This window comes from Eschscholzia californica, unplaced genomic scaffold (assembly GCF_041429995.1).
Source record: "Eschscholzia californica isolate CP2 unplaced genomic scaffold, dmEscCali1.0.p SCAF_2, whole genome shotgun sequence".
NCBI classification, from domain to species: domain Eukaryota; kingdom Viridiplantae; phylum Streptophyta; class Magnoliopsida; order Ranunculales; family Papaveraceae; genus Eschscholzia; species Eschscholzia californica.
The window spans coordinates 637,340-649,633 of NW_028238309.1; the positions used below are offsets into that span (position 1 = coordinate 637,340).

Genomic DNA, 12,294 nt, shown 5'->3' on the forward strand with positions numbered 1-12,294 from the left:
AATTTATGTTCTTGGAGATTGAAAGAGATGAAGAAGATAAAATGTGAATGTTTTCAAAAATAATGAGAGAAAGAACAGAAAATATAGTGGGCAGGATCCAAAAAAATTGCCTGAAATTTCGTCAAAAAATGGCGCCATTTTTTAATTTTCAAAAAATCTGAATGTTTCTCTGACATTACGTCATGTACGGAGAATTAATTGCTTCGCTGTCATCCGTCAGATTGTCAGAAAACACGGAAATTTCCCGTAAAGGGGTAAAAGAGGGATAAATAAAATAAAAACCAGAAAAGTGTGAGCTGTCCTGACAATTTGGACTGGGTTCTCATTTTTGTTTTAGGCTGGGGATAATACTTATTTACCCTATATTTTTTGGGCCTCTCCCTCAAAAATCCTAAAATTATTTGCCGCGGTCAGTTTTAGTTGTGGCTTATGGTACATTAACTCCTCAAAATGAACCCAATTGACAAAATAATCCTCTTTTTCACTTTCCGTTAAATATATATAATTTTAACGGTTCTTTACTTTTCTGTTTTACCATTTTGTTTGAACATTGACTAATGAAAAAAAAATGCAGAACCAGACCATTTTAGAAATCAGTTTTAGAGAGCTTAAATGAAATTAACCCTTACATATTCGACCTTTCATCTAAGTGAAAAGCAATTAATAAAAAAAAAAAATCATATTATTCTACTTTTTTCTTAAATCAGGAACGAAGACCACTTTGAAGAAGCGTTGAACTGATCTATTTTAAGTGTTCACACTCTTGTAATGTTTTATACTAAAACGTTTAAAATAATACAAAAATATAAATATACATTCTATTGTGATAAGTTTTATATATGCATAAAGCATATTATTCTATACTATTATTATATATTGTCCAAAAATATAAATATACATTCTAATGTGAACTCTTCATTTCTCATGTTCTTTTTTTTCAACAAAAAAAAAAAAGAAAGAGAAAAAATTGTTTTTATCAGAAATATAGGTGTGTTGACAAATTAAAGAAAGCGTCATTTTACCTGTGTTTGTTAATTATATATTGACACATCTCAATATGGACTTACGTCTTATTGAGATGGTTTGGAGAAGCACTATGACCTAACTTATGAGCTTTTTGGTTGCACTTTCTATTACAGTAGAAAATATTGATAGAAATGATGTTTTTCTTCAGCTCTTCTATATTCTATAGAATTGGGTTGAGATGTCTAAAGAGAGTTGGTTCGATTTCCTTCTCGATTAAGAGTTGGCTCCATTTCCTCATCCAACACTCTTTCTTTGTTTGATTGTCTCCTTAGAGTATCACAAATTTTGTATTTAGAATTTCCCTACAAATGTGAGTTTATATTTGTTAACAAATAAACCGTCACTGGCATTATAAAGATTTCCCAACAAATTGTGAAAATAATTAGGGACGTTTCTTCATATTAATTAATCAAATTAAAAAACTTAACAATCAAGACCATCTTCTTCTCTTATAACTTTGATCTCTGATTCTTAGAGAGAGAGAGAATCTGAGAGATGGGTAGCAAGGGAAGAACAGTAATGGAGGTTGGGACTGATGGGGTGGCTCTTATTACTCTCATCAACCCACCTGTTAATGCACTCTCCTTCGATGGTATTCACTTCCCTTACCCTTTTTTCTTCTTTACTTGATTTTCAGTTAACAAAAAGTGAATTTTCTAGGGTTCAGTTTATGCTTAATTTATCTCAGATATGCATACTTTTTACACTATTATGTATAGAGTTCAAGAGCATCTGTAGATTGGAGTTGCTGATTAATTAAGGGTAATTGTTAGTTTTCCAGAGCTCAAGAGAGGGGTCAGATCCGACCAAAGAACCAAATTAGTTTCTTATATACATTTTCACTTCAAATCTTATAAGAGAACATTTGAAAGATCATTTGGGAATTCCATATTGTATTGTAAATGAGACGTGCTTCAAATTTGGTACGCTGATTTTTGTGATTTAGACCTAGCTGTTAAGGCAAGGTAAAAATGTGAAAGGTAGAGGATAAACAATAGTTTAAAGTGCATTCGACATTAATAAGATAAAAAAAATATGAACCCAGAATAGAGATCCAAGATGAGCGAACGTGACTTCATATCGAGAATTAGCTAGCATACATAATTCTTCCATAGGTTGAGATGTTGAAAAGTGCCTTGAGTAGGGGTTAATATCAGATGCGAAGTGCAACCCGAGAAATCATTTCCCAACACATTTATGTTATGTTTGCCCTAATCGTATTAAGGGTGGTTAGCAATGTAAGGGGAATCATTCCTTTCTCGAGGTTTGGGGAGAGTTTGTGGTGGTGCAGAGTACTAGGGTTAGTGGGTATATATTCAGAAACTCTTGAGAAATCTTTGTAACCTACTAACCTTGTTTTTCATGCATAGCGAAGATCATCGCACCATTGTTCGCACTAGAGTAAGTTTTACGACCAAACCACGTAAATCTCGTGCATTCCTGTGCGATTGCTTATTCCGGTGCTACTTTTGTGCTTTCATTGTTCTTCGTCAGAACATGAAATAAATTACCAGAAAATGTTAGAGGGATGTGATTTTATTGTTGTTATGTGAAGTGCCAGAAAAACATGATCGTTTATAATTTTGAAGTGTTCTAAACTGGTCTAAACTAAATGTAGAGAAACTAGTATTCATGTTTCTTCTTTGCATCTCCAGTATTCAACAGTCTAAAAGAGAATTATGAGCAAGCATTGCAAAGAGATGATGTGAAGGCGATTGTAATCACAGGCAAGTTGATGAACTTCAAGGTCTATTTTATTATCTATAAAGAATAGAACAGTTTCTTGCGCAAGTTATGGAAGTGAAGTTGATGTCAAGAGGTATTTTGAGCAGGTGCGAAAGGAAAATTTTGTGGAGGTTTTGATATCACAGCCTTTGGTGGACCAAAAGTTCAGAAGCCGAAGCCTGGTTATATATCAAAAGATATCGTCTCTGACACGTTAGAAGGTATCTCATCGTGACTTGAATGTTTCAGTTTACTTCTGGAGAAATTTCCTATGCTTTTTATGGGTTAAGCTGTGAGAATATGATCTGTGACAATGGTACCCAATTTCCAGGTGGAAAGAAACCTTCGGTTGCTGCTATTGATGGGCTTGCCTTAGGCGGCGGGTTAGAGATAGCGATGGTATATTGGCATTATCTTGAATTTGACTAAAACATTTTCGTGATCAGCTGCAGTTTCTTCATGAGCTTCAGATGACATGCTAATTGTTGCAGTTTTTACCAGGCATGTAGTGCACGTATTTCTACCCCAACTGCACAGCTAGGGCTTCCTGAACTTCAACTTGGAATAATTCCCGGATTAGGAGGTACAATTGTCTACTGACAACTGCTAAATATTACCGTTAAGGAGGAATTTGGGGTTAATTTAGTTGTTAGTTCAACTACTCACTGCTGAATTTTTTCGTGCCATTTGAGTTGGTCTTGTTATGCAGTTATTCGTAAGCCTAGTTTACGTTTCTGTTCTTTCTCAGGTACTCAGAGGCTTCCACGGCTCGTGGGTCTTTCGAAATCGCTGGAAATGATGCTGGTATGTTTCTTGTTTCAGAATATTGTATGTCCTACTGTGTCTGATAGATTTATATTTGACTTTCTTTCTCTCTTTATAAACAGACGTCTAAGCCAGTGAAAGGGGAGGAAGCCTATGCCCTGGGCTTAGTTGATGCTGTAGCTCCCCCCGATGAATTGATAAACGCTGCTCGTCGATGGGCCCTTGAGATTGCGGAGTGTAGAAGACCTTGGGTTGCCAGTCTTTACAAAACAGACAAGTTAGAGCCCCTGGCAGATGCTAGGGCAATACTCAAATATGCGAGAGCTCAGGCCCAAAAACAAGCTCCAAACCTCAAACATCCGCAAGTATGCATTGATGTAATCGAGGAAGGAATAGTTTCTGGGCCCATTGCTGGACTATTGAAGGTATGTATCTTTTCTTCCTTTCGCCTTTTGAGTTTTTTCGTGGTATGCATAGTGCAACGTGTGATATTTGACTGCAGGAAGCAGAAGCTTCTCAGACACTTGGACAATCTGATACTAGCAAGAGTTTGATTCACATATTCTTTGCTCAGCGTGCAACCACAAAGGTTTAAACTGTACTTGCTCTATTTGTTTATTCTCTTCCATGAAAAATTATGAAAAGTGTTGCATATGGAATTGAAAAGAGGAAATTACTATCGTTATCGTACTTTGTAAATCTTACATTCCAACAAATGTAATATTACTCGTACCAGCTTTCTTCGTTTGTAATGAGGTGTTAAGTGACTTACTGACTTGGGCTAATTGACTTCGGGAATCCAAAGCCTGGTTCCGACCAAAGTTTTATTGAGTTTATAGATGTTTCTGGGATGTGCTAAACTTTCATAAAAGTAGTCGAATAAAACAGTCAGTGATTAATGCTCATAGTTGTTGCATCAGGTTCCTGGTCTCACGAATTTGGGTTTGGTGCCAAGAAGGATTAAGAAAGTTGCTATTCTTGGGGGAGGACTAATGGGTTCTGGAATTGCTACAGCACTGATCCTTACCGGCTATTTTGTGCTTCTGAAAGAAGTAAATGAGAACTTCTTACAGTCCGGGATTGGCAGGGTGAAAGGTGAGTCTCAATTTTTTAAGGCCAGTCGTACTAGCAATGTATTGTTATACACTTATATCTGCCGTCCTGATAAATCATTTATTCAGCCAATTTACGAAGTCGTGTCTCAAAAGGGATCATGACACAAAAAAAGTTCGATGAGACCTTCTCTCTTCTCAAAGGTGTTCTTGACTATGAAAGTTTTGGAGATGTTGACATGGTCATAGAGGTCAGTACCAGTCCTGTTCTTCCTTTTTTTATTAATTACCTATATGCGCATCAACATTTTCTGTTTTCGGATGTATTCAACAGGCTGTTATTGAAAACGTCTCACTGAAGCAGCGAATTTTTGCTGATCTTGAGAAGTACTGCCCACTCCATTGCATACTTGCTAGCAACACTTCCACAATTGACTTAAGCTTAATAGGCGAGAAGACCCAGTCTCAAGATCGGATCGTTGGGGCCCATTTCTTCAGGTTATATATATACACACTTTCACGCACAAAAAGAAAAATACGAAAGAGTTTTGAAAGGTGGAGATTTTTTCCTCAGCGTGACGATGATCGTCACAAAGATATCCGATTCTGACACCTCTGCACCCAACAAAAGTTCTCAAATCAATTGGAAAAATGTTCATTTCTGAAGAGTTGATTTTAGGTGAACTCTAAAATTTTTATTGGATTAGATGTGTCAAACTGTGATGATTTATCATAGTGATTGTCTTCACTGTGAAGAGAATATCCCCACCGGTTAGCCCTTGGATCATCTCCACGCGGGTTCCGTAAAATATTTGTTCAAGTGTAGTCGAAGTAGACGCTGTCAAATTGTCAATGGACCTCTCTCTCATCTTTGTTGGTGAATGGCTCTTTGCTATATTGCAGTCCAGCTCATGTGATGCCACTCTTGGAGATAGTCCGCACAGAGAAGACATCTCCTCAAGTAGTTGTTGACTTGCTAGACATTGGGAAGAAAATCAAGAAAACCCCAATTGTTGTTGGTAACTGTACCGGATTTGCAGTAAATAGAATGTTCTTTCCCTACACGCAGGCAGCATTGTTACTAGTTGAACATGGTACAAATATTTATCAAATTGACCGCGCAATTACAAAATTCGGGATGCGAATGGGTCCATTTAGGTATTTAAATTAATTTTCCACCTTCTGCAGAATCGTAATGTCGCCTGTTCTTTATACGTTGGCACTCGTTGAACACTAATTGCTGCTATTTAATTTTCACGCAGATTGGTCGATCTGGTTGGTTTTGCGGTTGGAGTTGCAACTGGTTCCCAGTTTGTTCTGAACTACCCCGAGAGATCCTATACATCTATGCTGATCCCAATCATGCAGGAAGACAAAAGAGCTGGTACTGATGACTCTTGTTTGAATAATAGGGACTAGCGATTTTACTAGTTCTTGTATTAGGTGTTTCTCTTCATCATAATATCCACATACTCAAGATTTTCATGATTAGTAACTTATTTCCGGCCCTTCTTTCAGGAGAAACCACTCGCAAGGGTTTCTACGTCTATGATGATAACTGCAAGGCCATCCCAGATCCTGAAATCAATAAATATATTGAAAAGGCTAGGAGCATTACTGGTGTGCAAGTTGATCCTAAGGTTTCTTTCTTCTTATCTTCCTCCTACCCTTTAAGGCTTTGGAAGAAGTTTTAATTTGTATTTGCTGCGAGAATATAGCTCTCGTTAATAGATTTTGTTCTTTGAAATTGAAAAATCAGCTCATACAGGTTGGATACTATTTTAGCAAAACTTTAGCCGTGGAGTATTTTTGTGGTTGCTTTTTTGACGATTTTTTGGTTCTTTAGTTTAATTTTGTAGTATTAAACTATCCCAGTTTGTGATTGATAGATTAAAACAATAGAAATTTCAGTACTTTATTGTCGTATGATAGGCTTTTCAAGTTACTAATTATCACAGTTAAAAATATTAGATGAGGTAATTTATTTATTCATTCATTTTGATTTCATTGCAGTTAGTGAAGCTATCAGAAAAGGATATAGTGGAGATGATATTCTTCCCGGTCGTAAACGAGGCTTGCCGTGTCCTTGCAGAAGGAATTGCAGTCAAGGCGTCAGACCTAGATATTGCCGCTGTTATGGGGATGGGATTCCCACCTTACAGGTTATTGAGTATCGTTGATTTCTCCATTATCATGTTATTATACGTACGAATATATAATCTAAATCAAGTAAAATCTCTATCAGGGGAGGGATAATGTTTTGGGCCGACTCACTTGGGTCCAAATACATCTGCTCAAGATTGGAGGAGTGGACTAAGATGTATGGAGGATTCTTCAAGCCGTCCGTTTACTTGGCTGAACGAGCTGCCAAAGGAGCTCCACTGGTAAAATCTATCATATTCATTTTTACCGTTTTTCTGGATCATATTTGATACCACATCGCTTCGCAGTTTTACTTAATACATAAATCATTCATTTCAATGCAGAGTGCCACATTGCAGCAAGTTACGCCTGTTAAGTCTCGGCTTTAAAATTAATCTGCCAACATGGTGTTTCATGTCGGGCTATTTGTTATCTTTGTTGTAGAAGTCGAAAGAAAAGAAGGATAAATCCAATGAAAACTAAAGATTGAGAGAAAAGCCGAAATCAATCTTGTCTTTCTCGGAATTGTATGTTGTCTTTCTCAGAATTGTATATTGTGAAATCTTTATCTCATTTTACATGCATCTCTTTATAACATATTCAAGTCGTTCGAAATTTCGAATGTATGCTCTTTTTCTTGTGCATTCTTTCATTGTTCATGTTTCTCTTTTATGAGTATGCACTATGTTAGGAGTATAGAACTAAAAGAAAAACTTCATGTGGTCAAAACAGAAAGTCATAACATTTAGGGCTGTTAGGTTTATTTGTTTGGTAAAGAACAATAATTGATACAATAAAAGTTGTAGGACAGTTAACACCTACCAATTTCTAGGTTTCATTTTCAAATAACTATTTGGAGTCAAGCTGCAGGAACAATTCATGTCTTTATTATACTTAACTACCTAATATAATGGTAGTTAAAAAATCGACTAATTGAATTCTTTATACATACATAGTTCGCTAATAATATTCAATTATATGATTGAAAGCGAAATAAAAAACAACATATATATATATATATATATATATATATATATATTATAGAAATGAATTAGTAGTTTCCCCAATACAATGAAGGGGAATTTTTCAAAAAATCGTGGCGAAGTTTCAATTGGACTAGTCTAGACAGAGCTATACATTCTTCTCACCTACCAGTTCATGTAAGATATATATATATATATATATATATATATATATATATATATATATGTTCTTTACAAAGATCAAATTGATAATCATGTCTCTGCTTCCAATTATAATTCTATATATCAGCTTTCTGTGTTTATCATCGCCTTTAATGGCCGACAACAACGGAGACGGCAATGACAGCAAGGTATCAGCATACGAAGTTCTTAAAGGATATAACTTCCCGGTGGGTTTATTACCGGAAGGGGCAACCGGGTACAAGTTAGACAACACAACCGGTAAGTTTTCAGCTTATTTGAGTAATAGTTGTTCTTTCTCTATTTCCGGTTACCAACTCAAGTATAAGTCTACTATCAATGGAGTTATTACTAAAGGAAAACTCACAAATCTCAAAGGTGTAAGTGTTAAACTTCTCTTGCTTTGGGTTAATATTATAGAAGTTCTTCGAACCGAAAATGAACTACAATTCTCTGTTGGAATCGCTTCTGCTGATTTCTTGATCGATCAGTTTGATGAATCGCCGAAATGTGGGTGTGGATTTGATTGTGTTCATAATGAGAAACAAGATAATGGTACTAGTTTAAAGATCAAAACTTTATTTGTTTCATCATCTTAGGAAGTGTTGTATAATTAATCATGTACATTTTATGTACCTAGTTTTGTTTTAAATGAAATTCAAGATCAAGTTTGAAGATCATATGAAAAATGGGTACTTGTTTGTTTGAGATAATTCTTTTCATTTGTTGAAGTTTATTTGGTGTGTTTTGAGTTGTTTCTTCATGATCTCTGAAAGGGTACTTGTAGCTTTGAGAATATTTGGGTATGAATTTGTATAGTTTATTATTAGTTGGATTGGATTTTCTGGTCAATGTGATTGAACCTTTCTGTATTTTGATAGAATCCACATCAGACTCCCTAAGTTATTGATAAGCTAGACACTTAAGGGTTTTGAGATATAGATAAGGATAAAGAGTGTTGATTTTGTCTAGCAATATCTACTAGATGTTTGTTGTTAGATGACTTTGGAACTTCACATTGGTCCAGGTTTATGGGGACAAAAATACCCGGCCAAGCGGAAGTTGGTAACATCAACTTTCGGCATGTGGTTGACCTCAATTTCGAGCCAAATAGCAGTTCTCAGAATTTTAAGACTACACATTCTCGGGATCAACAATGCTACATGGGCTAAAAATTTTGCTTCAGCATGACTCGACTGTTGATATGGTATGTTCATTCTCGGGACACTCATGGGCAAGATTTTTTAGCATGTCATTTTTTATGGAGGATCACGATTACTGTCAGATGATACAAAAAAGACGTAATAAGTGTTTACTATCACATGATTTTAAATTTGTAAGACTAAATAGATAGAGTTCAATGATGCTGCATCTAAAGATCTTGTCCGAGCATGACTCGATATTTTGTGCCATGTATCATTTTCCCTTCCACCACCAAGGATGGCCTCGATTGATATTGTTGTAGCCAACTCAGCATTCCACGTCAGCCAAATCTAAATAAATGCAGAAGAACAAATCTAAGGTGCAACTCCAGATAACCTTTGACAAATAGAGATAGAAGAAATCAAACAAATTGATTAGAGAGAAAAATTAGGTAAGGGATAATACGGATTAGAGCATTAATGATAGTTTGGTGAATAATCATCTTCCTTCTTCCCCAATCTTATTTGGGTAGTCAGTCAAGCAATTATCTTCTCTCTAAACTAACCCTAGAAACCATTTTCTCTCTCTGTCTTTATCTATTGATCCATTTCTCTTTCTCTCTCTCTACCTTTTACCCCTCTCTGTTTCTCTCTCTCTCTCCCTCTGTTTCTTTGATTTGTATTTGTGGTGGTGAAAGTTTGAATTTTGATTGGTGGAATCGACTGGAAAGGATGATGACAATGGAGGGTATGATGGATGAAAGGATATTAGACGATATAATCAGAAGACTATTGGAAGGAAAAGGAGGAGGGATCAAACAAGTTCAGTTATCAGAGAGTGAAATCAGACAACTCTGTGTCAATGCTCGTCATCTCTTTCTCTCTCAACCTATTCTCCTCCAACTCCACGCTCCCATCAAGATCTGCGGTTTGTTCCTTCAATTTTATCATCAATTTTCAATTTCCCCTGAGATTTACTTCCTAAAATGTCTGATTAGGGTTCTTAATTGGGTACTTACTAGTGTATTAGTAGGTTATTACTGGGAGAACATAAAAATGGGTTGTCAAATTCATCCTCCCCAACACTGATTTTCTTTCCTTGTAACACCGTAAGGCTTAGAAGTTATGGATATTGTCTCTGCTTTTGACACCCATACCGGCCCCGGACAGTTACAAGGTTTTGTTCCCGACCAAGGCTCTACAAGCCCACCCAGTAGGCCGCGACACTTACTAAGCTTGAGGATGCACATATAACCTAGGCTCTGGACGTTTTCTGAAGCGATGCGAGACTATCACTATCCCCCACCTTGGAGTCGAGCCATCTTCGGCTCGGGTATCATTTGTAATGTCCGACATTAGCACTCGCCCATATGGTTCCCGTTTTGACAACGGGACTAAGCCCAACGGGTATGTGTTTTTTTTCTTCGCAAAGGCTCCACGACCCACTGGAAAGGCATCGAAACTAAAAGTTTGAGGACGCACATGTAACTTGGGCTCTAGATTTTCTCCCTAGAGATGTGGGACTATCATAATGTGTTACATTCCTCTAGGTAATCTGTTAGTTCAATTTATGGAGATGGACTATGAGAATACGTATTGTATTTGTCTATGAAATACCTTTGTATGTTGTTTTTTTCGTTTCTTTTGTGGACGGGTGGAAGGAGGACGTACTTAACTTGCATCTTTAAGAAAGGATAAAATCTCAGTTGCCCAGTTTTGCTTATATAAAGACATGGTTATATTTGGTTATTGTTTATACAAGCATGATCTCATAGATTCACGTAGTTCAAAATGTAACTCGTCTGGGGGAAGTTAGTTTTCTTAACAAGGTCTTAGTTTTTGTGCATACTAGCTAAAAGTAACTGCCTTTTACAGGTGATATACACGGTCAATACCAAGACCTTCTACGGCTATTTGAATTCGGTGGGTTTCCTCCTGCTGCAAACTACCTCTTTCTAGGAGACTATGTAGATCGAGGCAAACAAAGCTTAGAGACAATATGCTTGCTTTTGGCCTACAAACTGAGATATCCTGACAAGCTTTTTCTTTTGAGAGGGAACCATGAAGATGCGAAAATTAACAGGATTTACGGGTTCTATGACGAGTGTAAAAGGAGGTTCAATGTTAGGCTATGGAAGATATTCACCGATTGTTTTAATTGTTTGCCTGTTGCTGCTGTTATTGATGGCAAGATCATTTGTATGCATGGAGGTCTTTCACCTGAGTTGGAAAGTTTGGATCAAATTCGAGATATCAAAAGACCAACTGAGATTCCTGATAATGGTCTATTATGTGACTTGTTATGGGCTGATCCTGATCCCAAAGTCGAAGGATGGGCAGATAGCGATAGAGGTGTTGCGTGTACTTTTGGACCTGATAAGGTTGCAGAGTTCTTGGAAAAACATGATCTTGACCTAATATGCCGAGGTCATCAGGTCAGTTGATTTACCTAATTTCTTTCTAAATTTTGGTTATTTGAGGTCTAACTTTTATCACTTTCAGGTGGTGGAAGACGGGTACGAATTTTTCTCGAAAAGGAGATTAGTTACAATATTTTCAGCTCCAAACTATGGAGGAGAATTTGATAATGCAGGTGCTCTAATGAGTGTTGATGAAGCTCTAATGTGCTCTTTTGAGATCTTGAAACCAGCCGAAAGGGAATCAGCCCCAGGAAGTTCTAGTTCTTCAGGTTTGACAGTTAAGAAGGTACTGGCCGACTTCTTTTCAGTGATTTATATACGAACTGTGTTCTATTAAACAAAACCTCTTGCTAAATTAAAAGATGCTAACCAATTCAAATTGTTTTTGGATAAACAGTTACCAAGAGGGATAAAATGAAGCTTTCGATCCATTTATAAACAAGTGATTTCTCAAAGATCTTGTTGAGATCATAAGAAGCTTGGGTTTTCTGTTATCGGCTAGATAAATCAATTTGGGAGAAGCTCTGGAAGCAAGTGAACTGAGGAACAAGATAAATGAAACCTCACACGACAATGATAATGTCGAACATTGACAGCATGTTCTTATAAGTATTATACTGCAGTCCGTAAATTAACCGTGCACGACATGAGTATCCTCTGTACAGGGATGGAGTTTGACCTAATTTTCTTCTCTTTTATACTGTACCAACACATTTCTTGAATATGATAATCATATTTCATTAATAAAGAAGGAGATGGTTTTGGTTCGAACTTAATAATCTGTCAAGCTCGAACAGATAACTTCTACCACGTCACCGCTGAATCATAACACTTCCCTGCCCCACCCAAAAAAGGAATT

The 12,294-nt window shown here is 36.6% G+C and overlaps 3 protein-coding genes across 3 annotated transcripts; all 3 read left to right on the plus strand.

Annotated features, from left to right (window-relative positions):
• Positions 1 to 1,044: 1,044 nt before the first annotated feature.
• Positions 1,045 to 7,325, plus strand: LOC147554945 (glyoxysomal fatty acid beta-oxidation multifunctional protein MFP-a-like). The gene is made up of 18 exons (XM_086660044.1): positions 1,045 to 1,336; positions 1,502 to 1,618; positions 2,682 to 2,753; positions 2,859 to 2,972; positions 3,083 to 3,150; positions 3,253 to 3,334; positions 3,500 to 3,555; positions 3,639 to 3,941; positions 4,019 to 4,105; positions 4,437 to 4,611; positions 4,698 to 4,819; positions 4,903 to 5,066; positions 5,472 to 5,726; positions 5,831 to 5,952; positions 6,087 to 6,208; positions 6,582 to 6,730; positions 6,814 to 6,952; positions 7,055 to 7,325. Exons 2-18 carry the CDS (start codon positions 1,522 to 1,524, stop codon positions 7,097 to 7,099), a joined length of 2,172 nt encoding a protein of 723 aa, XP_086516170.1. The 5' UTR covers positions 1,045 to 1,336; positions 1,502 to 1,521; the 3' UTR covers positions 7,100 to 7,325.
• A 682-nt stretch (positions 7,326 to 8,007) lies between these two features.
• LOC147554946 (uncharacterized protein At5g01610-like) lies at positions 8,008 to 8,553 on the plus strand. The gene has a single exon (XM_086660050.1). The coding sequence runs from the start codon at positions 8,008 to 8,010 to the stop codon at positions 8,470 to 8,472; it is 465 nt and encodes a 154-aa protein (XP_086516176.1). The 3' UTR covers positions 8,473 to 8,553.
• A 102-nt stretch (positions 8,554 to 8,655) lies between these two features.
• Positions 8,656 to 12,214, plus strand: LOC147554947 (serine/threonine-protein phosphatase PP1). Its single transcript, XM_086660045.1, has 4 exons — positions 8,656 to 9,943; positions 10,891 to 11,450; positions 11,518 to 11,721; positions 11,833 to 12,214. The coding sequence occupies exons 1-4, from the start codon at positions 9,748 to 9,750 to the stop codon at positions 11,851 to 11,853; spliced, it is 981 nt and encodes a 326-aa protein (XP_086516171.1). The 5' UTR covers positions 8,656 to 9,747; the 3' UTR covers positions 11,854 to 12,214.
• The last annotated feature ends 80 nt before the right edge of the window (positions 12,215 to 12,294 follow it).

What these genes read in the sequence shown, in the direction of transcription:
- LOC147554946 (XM_086660050.1), top strand. Translation starts at nt 8,008, where the DNA reads ATGGCCGACAACAACGGAGACGGCAATGACAGCAAGGTATCAGCATAC.
- LOC147554947 (XM_086660045.1), top strand. Translation starts at nt 9,748, where the DNA reads ATGATGACAATGGAGGGTATGATGGATGAAAGGATATTAGACGATATA. An exon ending in CGCTCCCATCAAGATCTGCG is followed by an intron (nt 9,944 to 10,890) that starts GTTTGTTCCTTC and finishes TGCCTTTTACAG; the next exon opens with GTGATATACACGGTCAATAC. An exon ending in TAATATGCCGAGGTCATCAG is followed by an intron (nt 11,451 to 11,517) that starts GTCAGTTGATTT and finishes TATCACTTTCAG; the next exon opens with GTGGTGGAAGACGGGTACGA.
- LOC147554945 (XM_086660044.1), top strand. Translation starts at nt 1,522, where the DNA reads ATGGGTAGCAAGGGAAGAACAGTAATGGAGGTTGGGACTGATGGGGTG. An exon ending in GAAGGCGATTGTAATCACAG is followed by an intron (nt 2,754 to 2,858) that starts GCAAGTTGATGA and finishes TATTTTGAGCAG; the next exon opens with GTGCGAAAGGAAAATTTTGT. An exon ending in AATAATTCCCGGATTAGGAG is followed by an intron (nt 3,335 to 3,499) that starts GTACAATTGTCT and finishes GTTCTTTCTCAG; the next exon opens with GTACTCAGAGGCTTCCACGG.